At 44.8% G+C, this 16,288-nt stretch overlaps 1 protein-coding gene across 6 annotated transcripts in view; it reads left to right on the top strand.

Annotated features, from left to right (window-relative positions):
• LOC109853395 (ETS-like protein pointed) overlaps nt 1–16,288 on the top strand; it is an 89,697-nt gene that overhangs the window by 72,145 nt on the left and 1,264 nt on the right. For all 6 annotated transcript variants that reach the window (XM_020425523.1, XM_020425540.1, XM_020425506.1 and 3 more), the window contains 3 exons: nt 14,990–15,193; nt 15,409–15,723; nt 15,917–16,192. In XM_020425523.1, the coding sequence (XP_020281112.1) occupies nt 14,990–15,193; nt 15,409–15,723; nt 15,917–16,192 (795 nt within the window). The remainder of the gene's footprint in view (nt 1–14,989; nt 15,194–15,408; nt 15,724–15,916; nt 16,193–16,288) is intronic.

Genomic DNA, 16,288 nt, shown 5'->3' with positions numbered 1-16,288 from the left:
GTCGATCCCAGAACGTATTCGCGATATATGAAGAGAAAGATGAGCCATAATTTACAAAGTGCGATTTGCGTTGTATTGAAAATTTTTCGCGTTCAATTATCACAACGTTACGTTGTCGACAATAAACTTACTTTTTTGTGTCAAGTTATTAAGTAAATTATTATTATCGCCTGAATATCTCTTGCGTTCGTATCTTTATTTCCGTTCGTTACTTAATTCTCGCGGATCTGGTCAGATGATACGTTATTAGTTGAACTTGAAAGGTTTTACTCTCCATTATGTAGTTCGCACTCTTGAAATCTCGGAAAATACGTCGCGCTATACATAATGTGCTGTCTGAATAACAAACGAACTATCCCACAATCATGCGCGATAGTTGCGAGGAGCGATAACGATCGCGCACATATGACGCAAGCCGGCACATTCAAACTCCATTTTTGTTTCTATCTCGAGCCGGAGTGTATGAATAAATTCTCTCACTGAGCTATTCTATTCATTCAGAACCCGCCGCCGATCTCTCATCTATCGCGCGGCGCGGCTTCTCTCTATTGTTGATTTCTGAAATGAAGAAATTACATTTGTGAAGATAACGCGCGCGCGTTAAAAAATTTCGCAAAACGCGCGGTTTTATTTTTTCATCGCGCGAGCTTCTTCATTTTTTTTAAACGAGACAACGCGCACAGACTTGAAATTATATTAATTTCACAACAATCGTGACGTGTGCAACACGCGTTGTGCAAATACGAACTCTCCGCGCGTTTCGCCAACGTGTGCTCGAACTAAGGATCGTATTGTTCGTCGGTCGCGAGGTTACGTTGGTTTTAATTTCTTTACGACACATGAAACGAGAGTGAAAATCTCGCTCGCTAACGCAACGTTCGAGGTGTTGCACCTTTTGAAATTTTTGCGAACAAGCGCGCGTCGCAAAACTGACACCGTTGTGTTCGATTATTACCGTGATCATTTTTTTTTATTTTGGCTTCGACCGAGTTTTGTTGTACTTTCGCCGAGGCGAGACTTTAGCCCGGGCGGCCGTTGTAAGATCGTTCACATGAATTGACGGTTTCGATTCTCTTCAAGTGCGCGTTGCGCAACAACCACTTCGTAGGTATAAAAAAAGTTGAAACTACAATTTTAGATTGTGAAAATCGCAGATTCGAATAAATATTTCTGTATTATAGTTTCGAGACGTAACAAGCAAAACAGGGGGAAGCTTCTCGAAAGCGGCGGGAGTGCATGCACGCGTTGTCCTTTCGCTGTTTGCGATTGCGACATAAAAGCCGAGGCATCGAAAAGTCTCGCGCAGATTGCAAATTGAAAACTGCAAGTAAACCTGCAATTTTGCTCACGCGTGCGCACACGCGGGTTTTTATCAATGGACGATAATCCGGAGCTCCGGTGTCGTTCCGTAATCCGTGCATGTATATATGTGTATGTATAAAAGTACGCATGTGTGTCGTCCGTGCAATCGGGTGCGTTGATGTCGGACTGTGGAAGCACGCGCAATAGAAACGATGGGCAGAATAGAATGAAGCGGGCGGGCGGGGCGGTGCGGAGAGTGTAGGATAGAAACACTACGAAGCGAGTCTTCGTACACACATACAGCCGCCGCCGCCGCCGCCGCCGCCGCCGACGCCGCATAGGTAACAATTACCCTAGCAAGAGGGGCCTTACGTCACCGCAGCAGTGACCGTGGGTGAACGAGGGAAAGTCGGGCCCTCTACACGCTCCGCCGCGGACAATAGAGACGATTCGCCGGCTCACGCCGCGCGCTCGTCTGTCTACCACTACTCGAATAAACCGCGGTATGTACGTGTACACGTGTACGCGCACGCACACGCTTACAAGCTTAATGAACGTGCTCGCGTATTCCGATTTCAATCGCGCTCGTCTACATGGAAGAGAGAATGAAATCCGGTGTGAATTAGAACCAATTGAAAATCAAGTATTCAACGGTTTTAAACGCAGTAAGAATAAGGCCGCGAGATTTTACGCAGATCGCCGCGTTAATTGCGCAAATTTAACAGTCGAATTAAAAGTAATTCGCAAATTACTTTTCAGTCTCTTACTCTTCAGCTTCTTGAATCTGTATCTCCTTTGTGTGTGTATGTGTGCGTGTGTAAATACATGTGGCAGATTTATCAACAAATATTTTGCCAAAAAATAAAAAAATTATTTTGCTATACTTTGTGGAGAAGAAAAAAACAAACACCTACATCGAAAAGAAACGATAGCTAAGAACTTCGACGGCCTTCAAAATGTATGCATTATCGAACAGACAGATACATATGTCCGTGCGACCACACCGAGGAATTCTCCGAAAACTTGGCGTACGCGTCTTACGGGGACGGGCTTCTTCGTTACAAAGAGCGCGACCGACATACAGACAGACGTCTGACGTATAATAGACTCGGTTTATTTTCTGCTTGCTAAAGCACTGTTACGTTATGTATCACGGCTCTTCGAGGTTTCTGGTTCGACTCTCGCTTATATCTTCGCTTTCGACCTCCTCGTCTCGGAACCGCGGCCGCATCGCGCCGTTGTAATTTAGAATCGAGAGTGCAATTTTTTTTTGCGGCAGTATATCTGCTTACAAAATAACTTTAAAAAGTAAATTAAAATTTTCTGCGATGAGACATTAACAGAGTTTAGCGTTTTTTTTTTTTTTTTATTTTTTTTTTATTAATCATGTTGCCACAAGTGAAAAATAAAAAATTTCAAAGATGCGTCGCAGTGTCTTCCAGAAATGTAATAAATTTAGATTTTTTCCCGTTACTCGCAGAACTGTAAAGAGCTTGGTGGAAGGTGTGGGATCTTTCACATCTCCCCTTCGTCTTCGTTCTCTCCCTCGGGAATAATTTTGAGGATGCACGTCGATCGTAGCGCGTGCTGTCTGTTGAGGAGGACAAGCGCGTAGCTTGTCGCGCGCACTCATCGCTTCGTGTCACGTATCGCGCGCGGCGCGCACGTGCACGGATCCACAAACACGCGTAGCGCCTGTGTGCGCTTGCATATTATGCATAAATTAGCGGAGACGAGAAAGACGAGGCGAGAGGCTCGGGGAGAAGCTCCCTGTGCGCCAAAAACGAACACCCGCCGCCGCGTGTGGCGCGTTTTACCGACCATATACATTTGCGCCCAAAAAAGGAGCGCGATATATTCGTGACGTCCATTGATAGCATTTATGGACGGACGAGAGGTTGGTTAATCGCCGCGGCGAATACAATGATCGTTTGTTAGGCAACCTTCGCGCGTTATAAACTAACGACGAATACGAATAATTCTGTGTCCTGCCTGGTTTTCTTTCTTTTTCTTTCTACCCTCGTTCGACTCCAGAGACCGTATCTATGCGGAATCTTCCGCGCGTGCGCCGAAAATATTAAATGACAAAGCGACACCAAGATTTAATCGTTTTTTTTTTTCGAGGAGAAGTGTGCGTTCGAATATTGTTTTGCGAAGAAGAAGAATATTGTTCAGATAAGAAATACATTCGAACATTTATTTTTTTCTCTTCCCTCTCTCGATCTCGTTGTTCGTTTTTTTTTTTTTGTTACTCGAGATACAAAAGCGTATCGCAAATATTCTCGCTCGATATTCTGCGCGCGACGCACTCGATATACAATAACTGTAGTCGCGAGACTCGATGTATATTTGCGCGATCGATAGCGATCGATCTTTTCAAACTTGGCTCTGGGAAGCCTTTTGCGCAATCTAATGCAATCTAATGTGTCGCGCTTTGTTGTGTTGTTGCGCGAATGAAACGCACATTGTGCTACTGCAAGATATTGCACGAAGAAAACGCGTAGTTTAATAAAGAAGAAAATCGACTGGAGGGTTGGTGGAACGTGAGGACTCGTGTGTGCGGGGATGAAGCGGGAGTAGGAAAAAGGGAATATAAAAGGGCGCGCCGAAGGTACGCCGGGAGGAAAGGAGGGGTAGTTGGCACAGGTTGTATTCATTCATTCGTTCATTCATAGTTCGTACACCGCCTCGAGGGTCTACAAAGCCTCTTGCTCATTCAGAACTCGTGACACGACCGTGTGGCATATAGCAACGCGCGCGCATGTGTGTGCGTGCGCGTATGCTGCTGTATATATATATATACATATGTACACACGTTCGTGTGTGTATATATATATATATATATGTTTTTTTTTTCGTCCTTTCTTTCCTCCTCGCGCGTATCCTCCTTCTCCTCTCTCGTCGCCGTCATCGTCGTGGTTATCGTCAAGGTTTTCGTACGCACACGCCATGATGAACGTAAGGTAAATATACGAACCGCCGGAAATAGAAAACTGTGTTCCTTCTACAAATGGTATAACTGTTTCAAAGTGAGAGAGAGAGAGAGAGAGGCGGAGGAAAAGAGAGAGTTTCTAGGTTTTCGAGACTTTTAACGTTGTATTATCTGCATATGTATCTCTCGCGTATCAGGCGTGGCGGAAAAGTTGCGCCATTTCGCGCTAAAATACCCGATTATTAGAAGTACATTGTCTATTCTGTGAGACAGAGTGAGAGAAAGAGGAAAGAAAAGAAATTGTAGTCTTTCAGTCTTCTGAAATTACGTTTTTTTTTTTTTTTTGTTTCTCTCGGAGAAAGACGTTTCTTTTGAGCGCTTATTTTTTGCGCAAGGATTTGGTTTTAACGTCTGCACAGATTGCGATAGCACAGTTCTCGGTTTTGCGTATTATTTCGGAATTCTCTACGCACAATTGTGTGCGCGGGTAAATAAAGATACATTTACTACCAGGTGGCAGAAGGTGCGCATCCGGTCGTATCGGTGCATTTACCGTAATTACGAGCGAAAAATCGCGGAGAAGAGGTAAACAAGAAGCGACAGAACGCACGAGCGTAAAAAGCGGAGCGAAGAAAAAGAGAAGAAGAAGGGGGAGAGAGAAAGAGAGAGAGAGGAGAGAAAAAAAGCAGGAGCGATATTCGGAGCTCACGTTACAGCCGGAAGTCGCTGGGCAGGGCCGGGCGGTAAATGGAAAGGGGGAAGGGGGACCTACCCCAATAATACTTCGGGGCGGCAAGATAGTTTTATAATGTCCTCGAAGTACTCCTCCCTTAATGCACTCGTAAATGCACCCTCCTTGGAAACCGCTTCGGCATTGTTGCTCACTTCGAGAACGCGCCTCGATTGAGTGGAAGAATTGCACAGATGTGGAGGAGAGAGAGAGAGAGAGAGAGCGAGAACCAGATCGTCTTGTGTGACTAGCTCGGACGAGTATATACGTTATATAATTCCCGAGACCCTCTGCAGCGAGTACGCGCGCTAGATCTCTCTCATGTGTGAACACGACAAAAATGTAAATACTAGCACAAAAGTGCAATGCAATATGATCTTTCAAAAATTAAAGGTTTTTTTTTTTAGTTTTCTCTCTCTCGATCAACTTGATCGCATCGACATCATGTTCGACTTGATGATGTTCATTGAGGATGTTCATGTTTTTGTTTTCTTTGTAATATTTTATTTAGACACGAGCGAGAATTTACCTCACCGAGATTCACTGTGATTAAATCGATTTATTTTCGTAAACGATATATTGTTTCTTAAAAATTACGTTCCAGACTCACAAATCAAACGTACGTCTAAAAATAGCTCAAAAGATCTTCCTCCTCCTTCAAAAATCGAAGCAACGAGATATATTCCTCTCTCGCGCTGAAAGGCGAAACCGCAGGCAAGGAGGTGCAGTATTGCGATATCAATTAGATCCCAGACCCGGAATAGAAAATAGACAGCGGCAAACACGTTGTCGAACCAGGCCCGAAGCGCGAACGGTAAAAGCGCACGCGTTCTTATTGTGGCGGCCCTCGGTAAGTCCCATTACTATATTGCTGCGGGTCTATACGAGAGAGAGAGAGAGAGAAAGAGAGAGGCACGAGGCGCAGGGGAGTGAGCGCTTCCGGTCCCCTCTGCATCACGTGCGAGAGCCCGGCCGCCGAACAGAGAGAAAAACCCCCGTTGCCTCGCCTCTCAACATCCGGTAGGTCTGCCGCACGTTTCCCCCCCCCCTCCCCCATCGGTCCTCGCCACCGGTCGCAGCCCCTCTCAAAAATAGGCTAGGTCCTCCTCGACTCGCGTCGAACGTGTGCGAGTTTTACTATTATATCGCGCGAAGACGAGACCCAACAATCCCGGTGTGACAAATCACAAAATAATGAGTGACGAGGATTCATTGAAACGGTGCCTCTTGTCTTCCCGTACACACAGACCGTAAAATTAAACCTTTCAATTTTTTTAATTACTTTTTTTTTTATTTTATGGATTTTATGAAATTGAGTAAATATTGTTAAGCTTACGGAAATCGCGTTGTGCTATTTATTAACTAACAGAAACCGCAATTACATTTGCGTCAATCTTGATTGAATTTTTAATTTCTGAATATTCCGTATTTACCAAACACACAAAATTTCCAGTGGTGCGGTGGAATTCATATCATTTTAAATAAAAAATCGTAAATTGGGTGATATTTGTATAGTCATCATTAATTAAAAATCCGGGAGACATGATCGTGACGTGACAAAGAGAAAATGAAGAGTGTTTGCCACAAACAACAACTACTTCCTGTATAGTTTACCGAGCGTCTTCAGCCAAAGTATTTGGGCGTTGAAATCTCGGCTGAGCTTACTTAAGGGAAAGGTGGACCGGGTATACGTACACGCGACAGAGAGAATACCGGCGGATAAGCGCAACGATGACGACGGGCAACGGGTGGCAGCAGGTGGTTGAAGCTTCGAGGGGGCGTTTTGTGATCTCCCTTCCTTCCCCTCTCGCGCCTTCCCTCTTGAGAACACCGGCGGGTTCTCCGATGCGTTTCCTATCTAATTCCCCTCCACTCGACACGCAGCCCCACTCGGTGAGATCGTGAACTCCCACCTTCCACCACCATCGTGCGGCACCAATGCCATACCGGCAAAGTCGCGCGAGACGCTGGACTACGGCCGGGCCCCCGGGGGCAGAGGGGGACGAAAATGCGATGGTGGACGAAAAGAGGGTCGCGAGGAAAGGGGACCGCGCGTGCAGCACGGTGGGGTACGGGCCGCCGAGGAGCGGAAACGGCACGGCGCTTCGTCATAGTGACACGCGCGCGCTCGCGTCAAGTGGTAGAAAGTGCGAGCGGAGTGTGTAGCGTGCGTGGATGGCGAGAGAGAAATCTGTCGCGACGCGTCTGCTCGACGTCTTCGTCCTGTCCGTATTTTCGGACTGTGTTTTGTTTCTCGATGTAAGACGGGCGTTCCGAAACGACTGTCTTTTTCGTCGACGTCGAGGTGCCGCGTATTTGCGAAGGTGGGTGATTTTCTACGCCCAAGGAATGACGTGTACTTAAAGGATTTACGTGAGTTCAGATAATAGTTTTTTCGGTGGAACACGTAGAGAGAGAGAGAGAGAAAGAGAGAGAGAAAGCAAGTAGTTGATCACAAAAAAAATTCAGTCAAAGGAAGACTAATTGCACTATTGTGGAACTGGACGCGCGGTGAGTAATTAGACACTCGAGAGAAAGAACTTGATTCGATATTTGATGTGGAACTAAATGCTGTGAGTGACTCGGTAATCAGCGAGAAGTATCTGGAATATTTTCAGTTCAGATCAGTTTCACCGAAAAACATCTGTGGCGACTGAAATAGAAAGAGCGAAGAAGAAATAAAAAGAAGTTTCATTTAATGGGAATAACTGGTTGTAAGCTGCAAAAGAAACTCGAAAAGAAACGCAAGAATTTTAGTATTTCGTGTATGAACGATTGAATGACACGAATGCACCCTATAGAACGTTTAAAACTTGAGTTTGACAATGATTTGAGGGAAACAGGATTGAGGTATACCTGAAAACTGTACACCTGAGTCAACGAAGAAACAAGGAACCAACCCGAGAAAGACACCTGTTGCACGACATTTCAAAATCATTTTCTGCGAGAAATTCTCGGCACGGAGAAATGTGATTTATTTAAAAAAAAAAAAAAGACAAACAAACAAACAAACAATCATTACTAAACTTTACACCGATTTGTGTCGTTGTTCGGAGGTGAATCTTGATCTCGGATGCGCACGAAATTCAGAGATTTATCGTCGCGTGATCGCTGTGTTATCGACGCGATGCGCAGCCCGCGAAAAATCAACGGAGAAGTAAGTGCGATCGACGAATCGCGGTCGTAAGATCGCGTGCGAGATCATCGTCGCGTAGTCGCACGAATGCGCTCGTCTTTGCGGAGCAGTGGCCAACGTCGTCGCGCGGAACAATCGAAGACGACGTCACGGCGGGCGTCGTGAGCGTCGGGACGTCGCGGCCTTCGGGGCAGGCGCCGGGTATAATAGTTGACGCGTACGCGAACATCGGCGGTGACATCGGAACGTTGACGAGCGGAATCAGCGGCAACGGCGGTGGTAGTGCGTCTAACGTTGTCGCGTCTTCGGAAATGGTGCTCCAGATGCTGGACACACTGATGACAGGCCACGAACCGTTCTACGCCGATTATCCCGCGTACCAGGAGGCGGAGCCTCTCACTGGCCATCATCCGCATCATCAGCACTCGCATCATCACGCGATCATCCGCAGCAACGGCAGCGCGGTACCGTCGGTCTCCTTGGACGCGACCACTCACACGCCAGGTATCCTGTCCGCGGATTTTTACGATTTCCCGACGATGCTACGCGCGAGAGAAGTGGGACAAAGAGAGCGATCAGACGATGAAAGAAAAAAAAAGACGCGCACAGACGTAAGACATCTACTGCGGACGTACTTTTGAAACGCGACCGGTTGCGTGAAAATTTTTATATTTGATTACACACACACATCTAATAACGTATAAATATTTACGCATATTCAAACGAAATTTATATTAATTCTTCTTTTTCTCGCGTACAAAAAACTGCATATTTTATCTTGGATTGTCGCAAGCAATCAGCCGTTTCGCATGAATATTTAAACGGTCTGGTGATGTACTGATGATATCAAACGATAAGGTCAAATGTCGGTTCTTGTGTGGAAAAGCACCAGAATATATATTCTTTTCTTTGTGCCCACTCAATGTAAAGAAAACATCTGTTTTTTTTTTTTTTTTTAAACAGCAACAAAGCAATGTCAAATAATAACAAAGAGAGGTAAAAAACCAGAGAGCTTATGGTCCAAGAAGGAGATGGACAATCAATTGACGTAAAATAAAACGCAGTGTATTCCGGACGTTTCGATCATTTATTGTTGATCATCTTTTCAGCACTGTTTATCGAAACGTCCGGAATACACTGCGTTTTTTTTATTTTACGTCAATTGATTGTCCATCTCCTGCCTGGACCATAGGCTCTGTGATTTTTTACCTTTTTTTGACATTCTCATCGAGCCGTTATTTTATTTTTAATTGTCAAATAATAAATTTTACACATAAAAAACCGATATATGTGTATTGGTTTTTAAAGCTCTTTCGATGAGAACGTTTGCATCGAATTTATTTCATCCCGAGAACTTTGTCCTTCGTACGAAAACGTATGTATGTGCACATCCCTCGATTAAGTATCGCAAATGACTACCTACGTGCGCTCGAAGTTCCTTGACCAAAACAACAACTCCATAAAACCGATGCGGGATTGCGGACGTTGATTGGACGTGGCGATCGTTCCGCGAAAGATCGATATACCGCAATTATAACATTCGACTATCTGCATAATGGTCCGTAACTATATATCGTTATTTTTAACGCTGAGGACCTTTTGTTCGCGATACAGAACGCGTCCCGCGTCCTCCTCCCCGTTAAAAAAGGTGTGGCCCCTCGTTAAGCCGGCAATAAAGCGTATCGCGCAAGGTCTCGGCGGCACACGCTCCGGGAGCTCGGGTTACACGCCTCGGACGCTCCGAATTGCAGCGAGACTTGGAGATAAAAGAACGGAATCGATGCGATTTAATTGATTCGATTTCTCTCGCGACTCGAATCGAGTTATCCGGGAATCTTTGTGTGTTTCGCCGAACTCGCAAAATTTGATTTCCCATTCGTAAAAAGCAAGCGCGATGCGATGTCAAATATGTTGGTATGTTTTGTATATAAATTCATTCTCTTTTTTTAATTATCAAAGGCAGCAGATAACGTGTAAAACTTGTTCGAGCTATTAAAAAAAAAAAATAGAAAATTACAACTATTGTACGATTGATAAAAATAAGTCAGAAAATAAATTTTTTTCAACTGCAAATTTACAGAAGATCATAATTCAAGTTTGAAGTTAAAATTCTCTTTGCACGTCTAAATTCTTCTCGCGCGAAACTTTTATGCAGATGCTGTAGACGTTTTACGTTAATGTGTGCGCGCGTACGTGTGATGTGCGCGCACACCCACACGCACGCGTGTTCACAGGGTAGGTGAGTGTGGGAGAGTTCGCAGGTCACCGGTCTACCGAACAATGCGTGATTTCGTCGTACCGTCGTCGTCGTGGACGACTTTTTTACGAGCCACGTAGTGCTCATCGCACGACACGTTCTTCTCCGCGTCCGCGACAACGCGCTTTTTGTATTAATAGGAGGCGATTCGCGATCGCGTCGCGGGGTGACGGATATATGGGAACGGCGAAGGAAAGAATATAATTCGTTTCGCGTATTAGTAGTACACATGTGAGATATATAGATGGGACTCGGAGATAGAAGCGGAACAGGGTCGCTACTTTCGTTTTAACGCGATTGTGTTGATTCGTCATTAACGTTTTTCTGCCGGCATTGTTTCGCGAAGAGAAGCGTTCATAAAAACGGAAATTTTCTTCAGCTATTACATGTGTACACATCTGCAGAGAATAGAAAACTGAAAATGTTTATACACGAAAACATGTGCAGAGATTGTCGGATACACGATATGAAATCTACAAATATATTTGTTTTGCAATTCTGCTTGAATATATATTTTATGTGTGTGGATGAGTAATAAATTTATGTGCATAATTGATTTCATATTCGCCAAGTAGAACAAATTTCTTGATTGAATTGTTTATACCATCGAATTCTCGTCATTACTCAATTTGTGTATACATACACTTTATTTGCACAAATCGATGATTCTATCACGTGGTTTATGTTATTTGTTACATGTAATAGAAACGCTCTCTTTTCTAACCCGCTTAGAGGAGACCGGCAATAAATTTCTTTGTATAATAAAAAAGGCTGTGCGTGATTTTTAATCAAAACTCTCATGACGCACGACGCGGTTGACCGGGAAACATAATGGCGTCTAAAAGTATAATCAGATGCGAATAAAATTAACGATGACGAACCGTGTAGAAACGACGCGTTTCGTATCACACCATTCATGTCATCGAGCACCAAACAGTTCCATTATTTCGCGAAAGGTCGTCGGAATCGAGCAATTTTGTTGAAGGTCCCACTGTGACAGCACATTTATAAAAAAAAACAAAAAAAAACAAATTATATATGTAAAATTAGAAATTAATGTTTTTAAAGATATGTCTAAAAAAACGTCGTTTAATATTTCCATATCTAATTTTTTTTTTAAATAAATGTCCGATCGTTGATACACGTCCGCGGTCCGTTTTGTTTTACACAAAAATATAAATGAGACGTAATGCACACGGAGCGATGTTATCGCACGACGGGTGCGATTGATTCATCGAAATCTGTGCGCTAATCGCGATACGAAGTAGTAGGTAGCACACAGAACCCCATCAATTTCTCCTAATTTCCAACCAAGACCACGAAAAAGAGACGATGAGAGAGTCTCGGGGATTCTGGTGCGGGCCCGTGGGTTCTCTCTTTCTCTTTCTCTCTGAAGATAATGACCTTCCGGCGGCGAGTCGAGAACATTCGTGAGGCAGGTTTTAATTTTCAAGAGGCCGCCCCGGCGTCCTCTCTCTCTCTCTTTCTCTCTTCTTCTCTCTACTACTCCGGTCTCTCCGGGCAGACAGCAGCTGTGCACGCCGACCGGGGCCGTTTCATTCGATTTGGCACGTGCCACGAGGCTGCTGCTGCCGTCGCTGCTCCTGTTACTGGCCGCCGCCGCCGACGTCGTCGTCGCCGCCACCACCACCGCCGCCTCTTCGTTGTTGCTGCTCCGGCCGTTATATTGCCTAAACGGCCGGCGTTCTGCCAGTCTTCGGCACCTGTTTCACAGCTGATACACGGCTGCTGCTATACTTTTGCCCACTCGATACGCTACATGACTGCGCGCTCCCCTTCGCCCAGCAGCTTTTCCCCCGCGCGTTTTACGCCACTCGAAAAAGCTACGTATAGCTCGTACAGCTAGAAGTTTTCCTCATCTGTTCGTCCATTAATTAACGAACGTTCAGATTGCGACGTTAGATTGGCCGGGTAGATAGGAACAGGATGTATAAATGGAAAAACTACTACTTAGATAAGTAGTTTGGAAGTTCGTAGACAAAATTGAATTTTTGTCTCGGGATCTGATACAGTTGTCGAGAGAGTCTCTCGTCTGTTAATTTATTTACGAGCGTTTTATTTTGCGGTGATAGAAAATTATTTTTTCTCGAAAGAATATTAATCAACAATTAATGGAGTATTAAAAAACAAAGAGAGAGAGAGTGAGAAAGCGAGTCGCGTCTGGAAATTGATATCTTTCTTGGTCTTGAAAAAATTCAAACGACGACTGGCTCTTCGGACGGAGGAGAGAAAGAAAGCCGTCTCTCCTCTGTGTGTGCAGCGTGAGGGCCGGCTCCAAGCTGCACTCCCACGCTCATCGTCCATGAAACACACGGGGTGCGAGGTGCAGCTTACTACACGCGAGGCCTCGCAGGTGTACTTAGAATATATGCGGCAAGGGTCTCTGTCCCTACGGCCCTATTAACGACGCGCCACGGTCGCCACATGGACACAGGGAATATGGGAAAGCGAAAAAGAGGGCTTCGCGCGAGTAATTATGCTCGGGCGAGAAAGCGCGGCCCAAGACACCCGCTGATGTAATAATCATCGGGAATTTTCTTGGCGCGCGTATGTCTTCAGGTAGCGCGGAAAGAATTAAATGTGCGTGTGTGTGTGTGAAAAAACGTTAGCTTGAACGTATAAAGACGCGCAAGTTCAGTACGAGAAGACGCTGATGTGTTTCGGAATTTTTTACTTTGAGTTACAAAGTTGTTCTTGTTTATCTTTTTATCTTTGTGATTAATTAACGCAATTAACAATAAGCTATTATTTATTTCGCGTACCCACGAATTCCAAATTATTTATCTTTTTTGCATATTTATCGGTTTTACAAGGTAAGAGTTTTTTTTTAGAGTTCTTTATGGTTTTCTTTTACTCGTGCGTTTTCCCTAACCGACGTCTCTCAAAGAAAGATCGGATCTTAGAAAGTCGATTCCTCACAATTGAATTTGAAAGACAGTTGAGTGAAAACTTTTGAGGATAGACGGCGGCGACGGCGGCGGCGGCGGCGGTGGCGGCGCGTTGGAATCACCTGTTTCTTCTTCTCTTTCCACTTCGTTATTAAAACACAAGTGTGGGAATGTAGGGTGACGGCGCGTCACATGACGCGATAGTGTCGTTTCGGCGTAAAGGTCGGCGGATTATGGTAATTCCAGTCCGCATCACCCGCATTATGCGCATCGCATGTGCATACCATTAGACAAAAGACTTAGAAAAGAAAAAACTCTGTCCTCTTCCGAAGAGACAGTCGGTTCGGTCGACGTAATCGGGGGACTAAGCTGATTAGGAGCGTGTAAATGAGAGACGGTAATAAGCACAGCGGGGCGACCCGAGTGATAATGATCCGCGAGCCACCTGGTTTTACTTTAACAGACACACCGCGCACTTAATATCACCTGCTCCTTGTTGACCCTCTCCAAACTCCGACTAAACTTCGAATTAATGACTCAGTTTCCCTTCCCTTCAAGTCGCAACGTTGCATACGAAATTTCCGAAGCGAATGCTCTTCTCGTAACTTTTATGTGGGGGAAGTGATTGATTAAGTATCCGAAACGACGCGTGGATAGTAATGTCACGTTGTTGTTGACAAGTTTCTTTTTTTAAAAAAAAAAAACAAATGTCAAACGCTTGCTTGCACGTGATGTTTATGTGACAGCTCGTCGAAGTGTCGACCACTTGCGGCATTGATGTCTTTGTCGTTTTTTCGGAAATTGCAAGGGTCGTCGATATCTGACGAATGAGGCAGTTCTTCGGACACTTGTCAATCGCTCCACGTATGATTTTTTTTAACACGTATGTATTTCAGAGACAACGAAAAATCCACGAATCGTGTGTAGGTCTCGTGAAGATCGAAAATAATATTTTTGTGTGTTAGAAATAAACTACAAGGACAAAACTATCTTTTAAAAAGCGTAAAAATACTCATCTGTGTCAATGAGAAGAAAAACGTTTGAAAAGACTTCAGTCAAGTTTAATTATTAAAAGATCAAATCACTTCTTTCGCGGATGATGCATTCTTCATTCGGAGCCTAATGCGCGTTATACGCGACGAGTCATTAATCAACAACCGTGATAGCGCACGGTCGATGTAAATATGAATGTGTATCGCGCGGTGGCGGCGATTCAAACACGCCGTTTCAAACGAGCGCGCGCATCCTCAGCCTCCGCGATGGAAGCGCGCGGGCCCCGGGGTTCTCTTCTCGCGGTCGTAGAGCGGAAGTCGACGATAGGCGGAGTTGGTTCGAACCAATCGTCGAGATACGCGCCGCCCACGTGTCAGCGGTTCCTCCCCGCGGAGTGTGTCGCGCGCTATAGTGCGGCGAAAAGACAATGTGTATGTGTATGTGTGTGGCATTATCTTTTTTTTTTCTCCCTTTATTTGTTAGTCTGATTTGGCCGTCGTGAGCATTGTCGACGATGTCTGTGATTCTTCTGGTACACGGTACAACAGATCTCGAGAACCTTTTGTTAACGCGTTGGAACACTTTAATAAGAACAAATTTTTATAAAAACAAAACAGCGATTTTAAGAATTGTTCTTTTACGATGGAAATGTTTTTCGTGCGAGAAGAACTGTGTGCCGAATGGAGAATCGATGGATAAACGTGTGTGTTTCTTTTTCGATTTGCTACAGGTGCCTACAATCATCTTCGTAGTCCTGTGTGCCAAGACGAAAGTCAAAGAGACGACACGCCGCCACCACCTCACAGCCATAGCACCCAACCGCCAACTTCTCACTCTAGTACTCCAAACAGCAATACCAACAATAACAATAACGACAACAATGCCAACAACGCGTACATCCATTTACAGAATTTAAATCAGCTTAAAACAGAATGTGAGTTTTACCGTATTTTTATGTGCGTTATGTCTTTCTTCTTTCTCAAAGTCGCATTTATTAAAAACTTTTTCGCATTAATTTCTAATAAAGTACATGTCACGGCAGTTGGCGTGCTGTTGAGTAAAACAAAACCGTGCGATCAGAAAGCTACATCGAATGTATAAAAGCTCTCCGAAGAGAAAACTTGCACAAAATCAATCGTTGTTTTACAGCGAACTACAGCAATCATCACATACCGGAACATCTCCAGGGCGGAAGTGGCGGTTTGGGCAGCGGAGGCGATTTCGCTGGCACAGGAAGCAACGAGAGCGACTTGAGAGTCAACGCGAACGCCACGGAAAGTTACATGACGCCGGCGCATTATTCGGGATACGACGAGACTCCCGAGTATCACGGCTTGTCGCAGGAACATCAGGCGACGCATCAGTACAGCTTGGACAGCTCGCCGGAATTTTACAGCGCCAGTAATATTCCTCTCGAGCCCAAGTATCAGCCGTCGCTGAGTTTCAAGAGTTATCGAACTCGAGGTACATAGTTGTGGTTCAAAACATTTCACATCTGCGTGAAAACAAATCTCCATACAACAGTATAACGCAATATCACTTTGTTTATCAGCGGTAACTTATGTTTCTAATTATCTTGACACCTTTAACGGGCACCGTTAATTAATTCGTTTCTGCGCGCTGATAACATTATCGAGATGATATTTATGCTCGACAGGCCGATACCACCACGAGAGTTACAGCGAAAGCGGTGGATACGGGCAGTACGATGCAACGCCGTTTCAAACGGTTCCCGGAAGTGGAAGCGCTACTGGAGGCGGCGGCGTCAGCAGCGAACAATGGAGCGTCGGACTCGGCGATCATCTGCCCCATCATATGTTCCTCGCGGGACTCGGACCACGGGACTCTTCCAATCCCCATCATCCCTCATCCATTGCCAATAACGCGGACCAAAAGCCCTTGTTGCAGAGTCCAATGCTCACCAGTTACACAGGTAAATTGTTACACGGTTGATATGTTCACTCCAACGCAAGAATTTTTAATAGTTATTTTAGATTTTATAGAGTTTGATATGTTTCAATTAATTGCA

The sequence above is a fragment of the Pseudomyrmex gracilis genome, unplaced genomic scaffold, assembly GCF_002006095.1.
Source record: "Pseudomyrmex gracilis isolate BER0280 unplaced genomic scaffold, ASM200609v1 scaffold_2, whole genome shotgun sequence".
Lineage (NCBI taxonomy): Eukaryota > Metazoa > Arthropoda > Insecta > Hymenoptera > Formicidae > Pseudomyrmex > Pseudomyrmex gracilis.
This window is presented reverse-complemented; position numbering and strand designations above follow the sequence as displayed.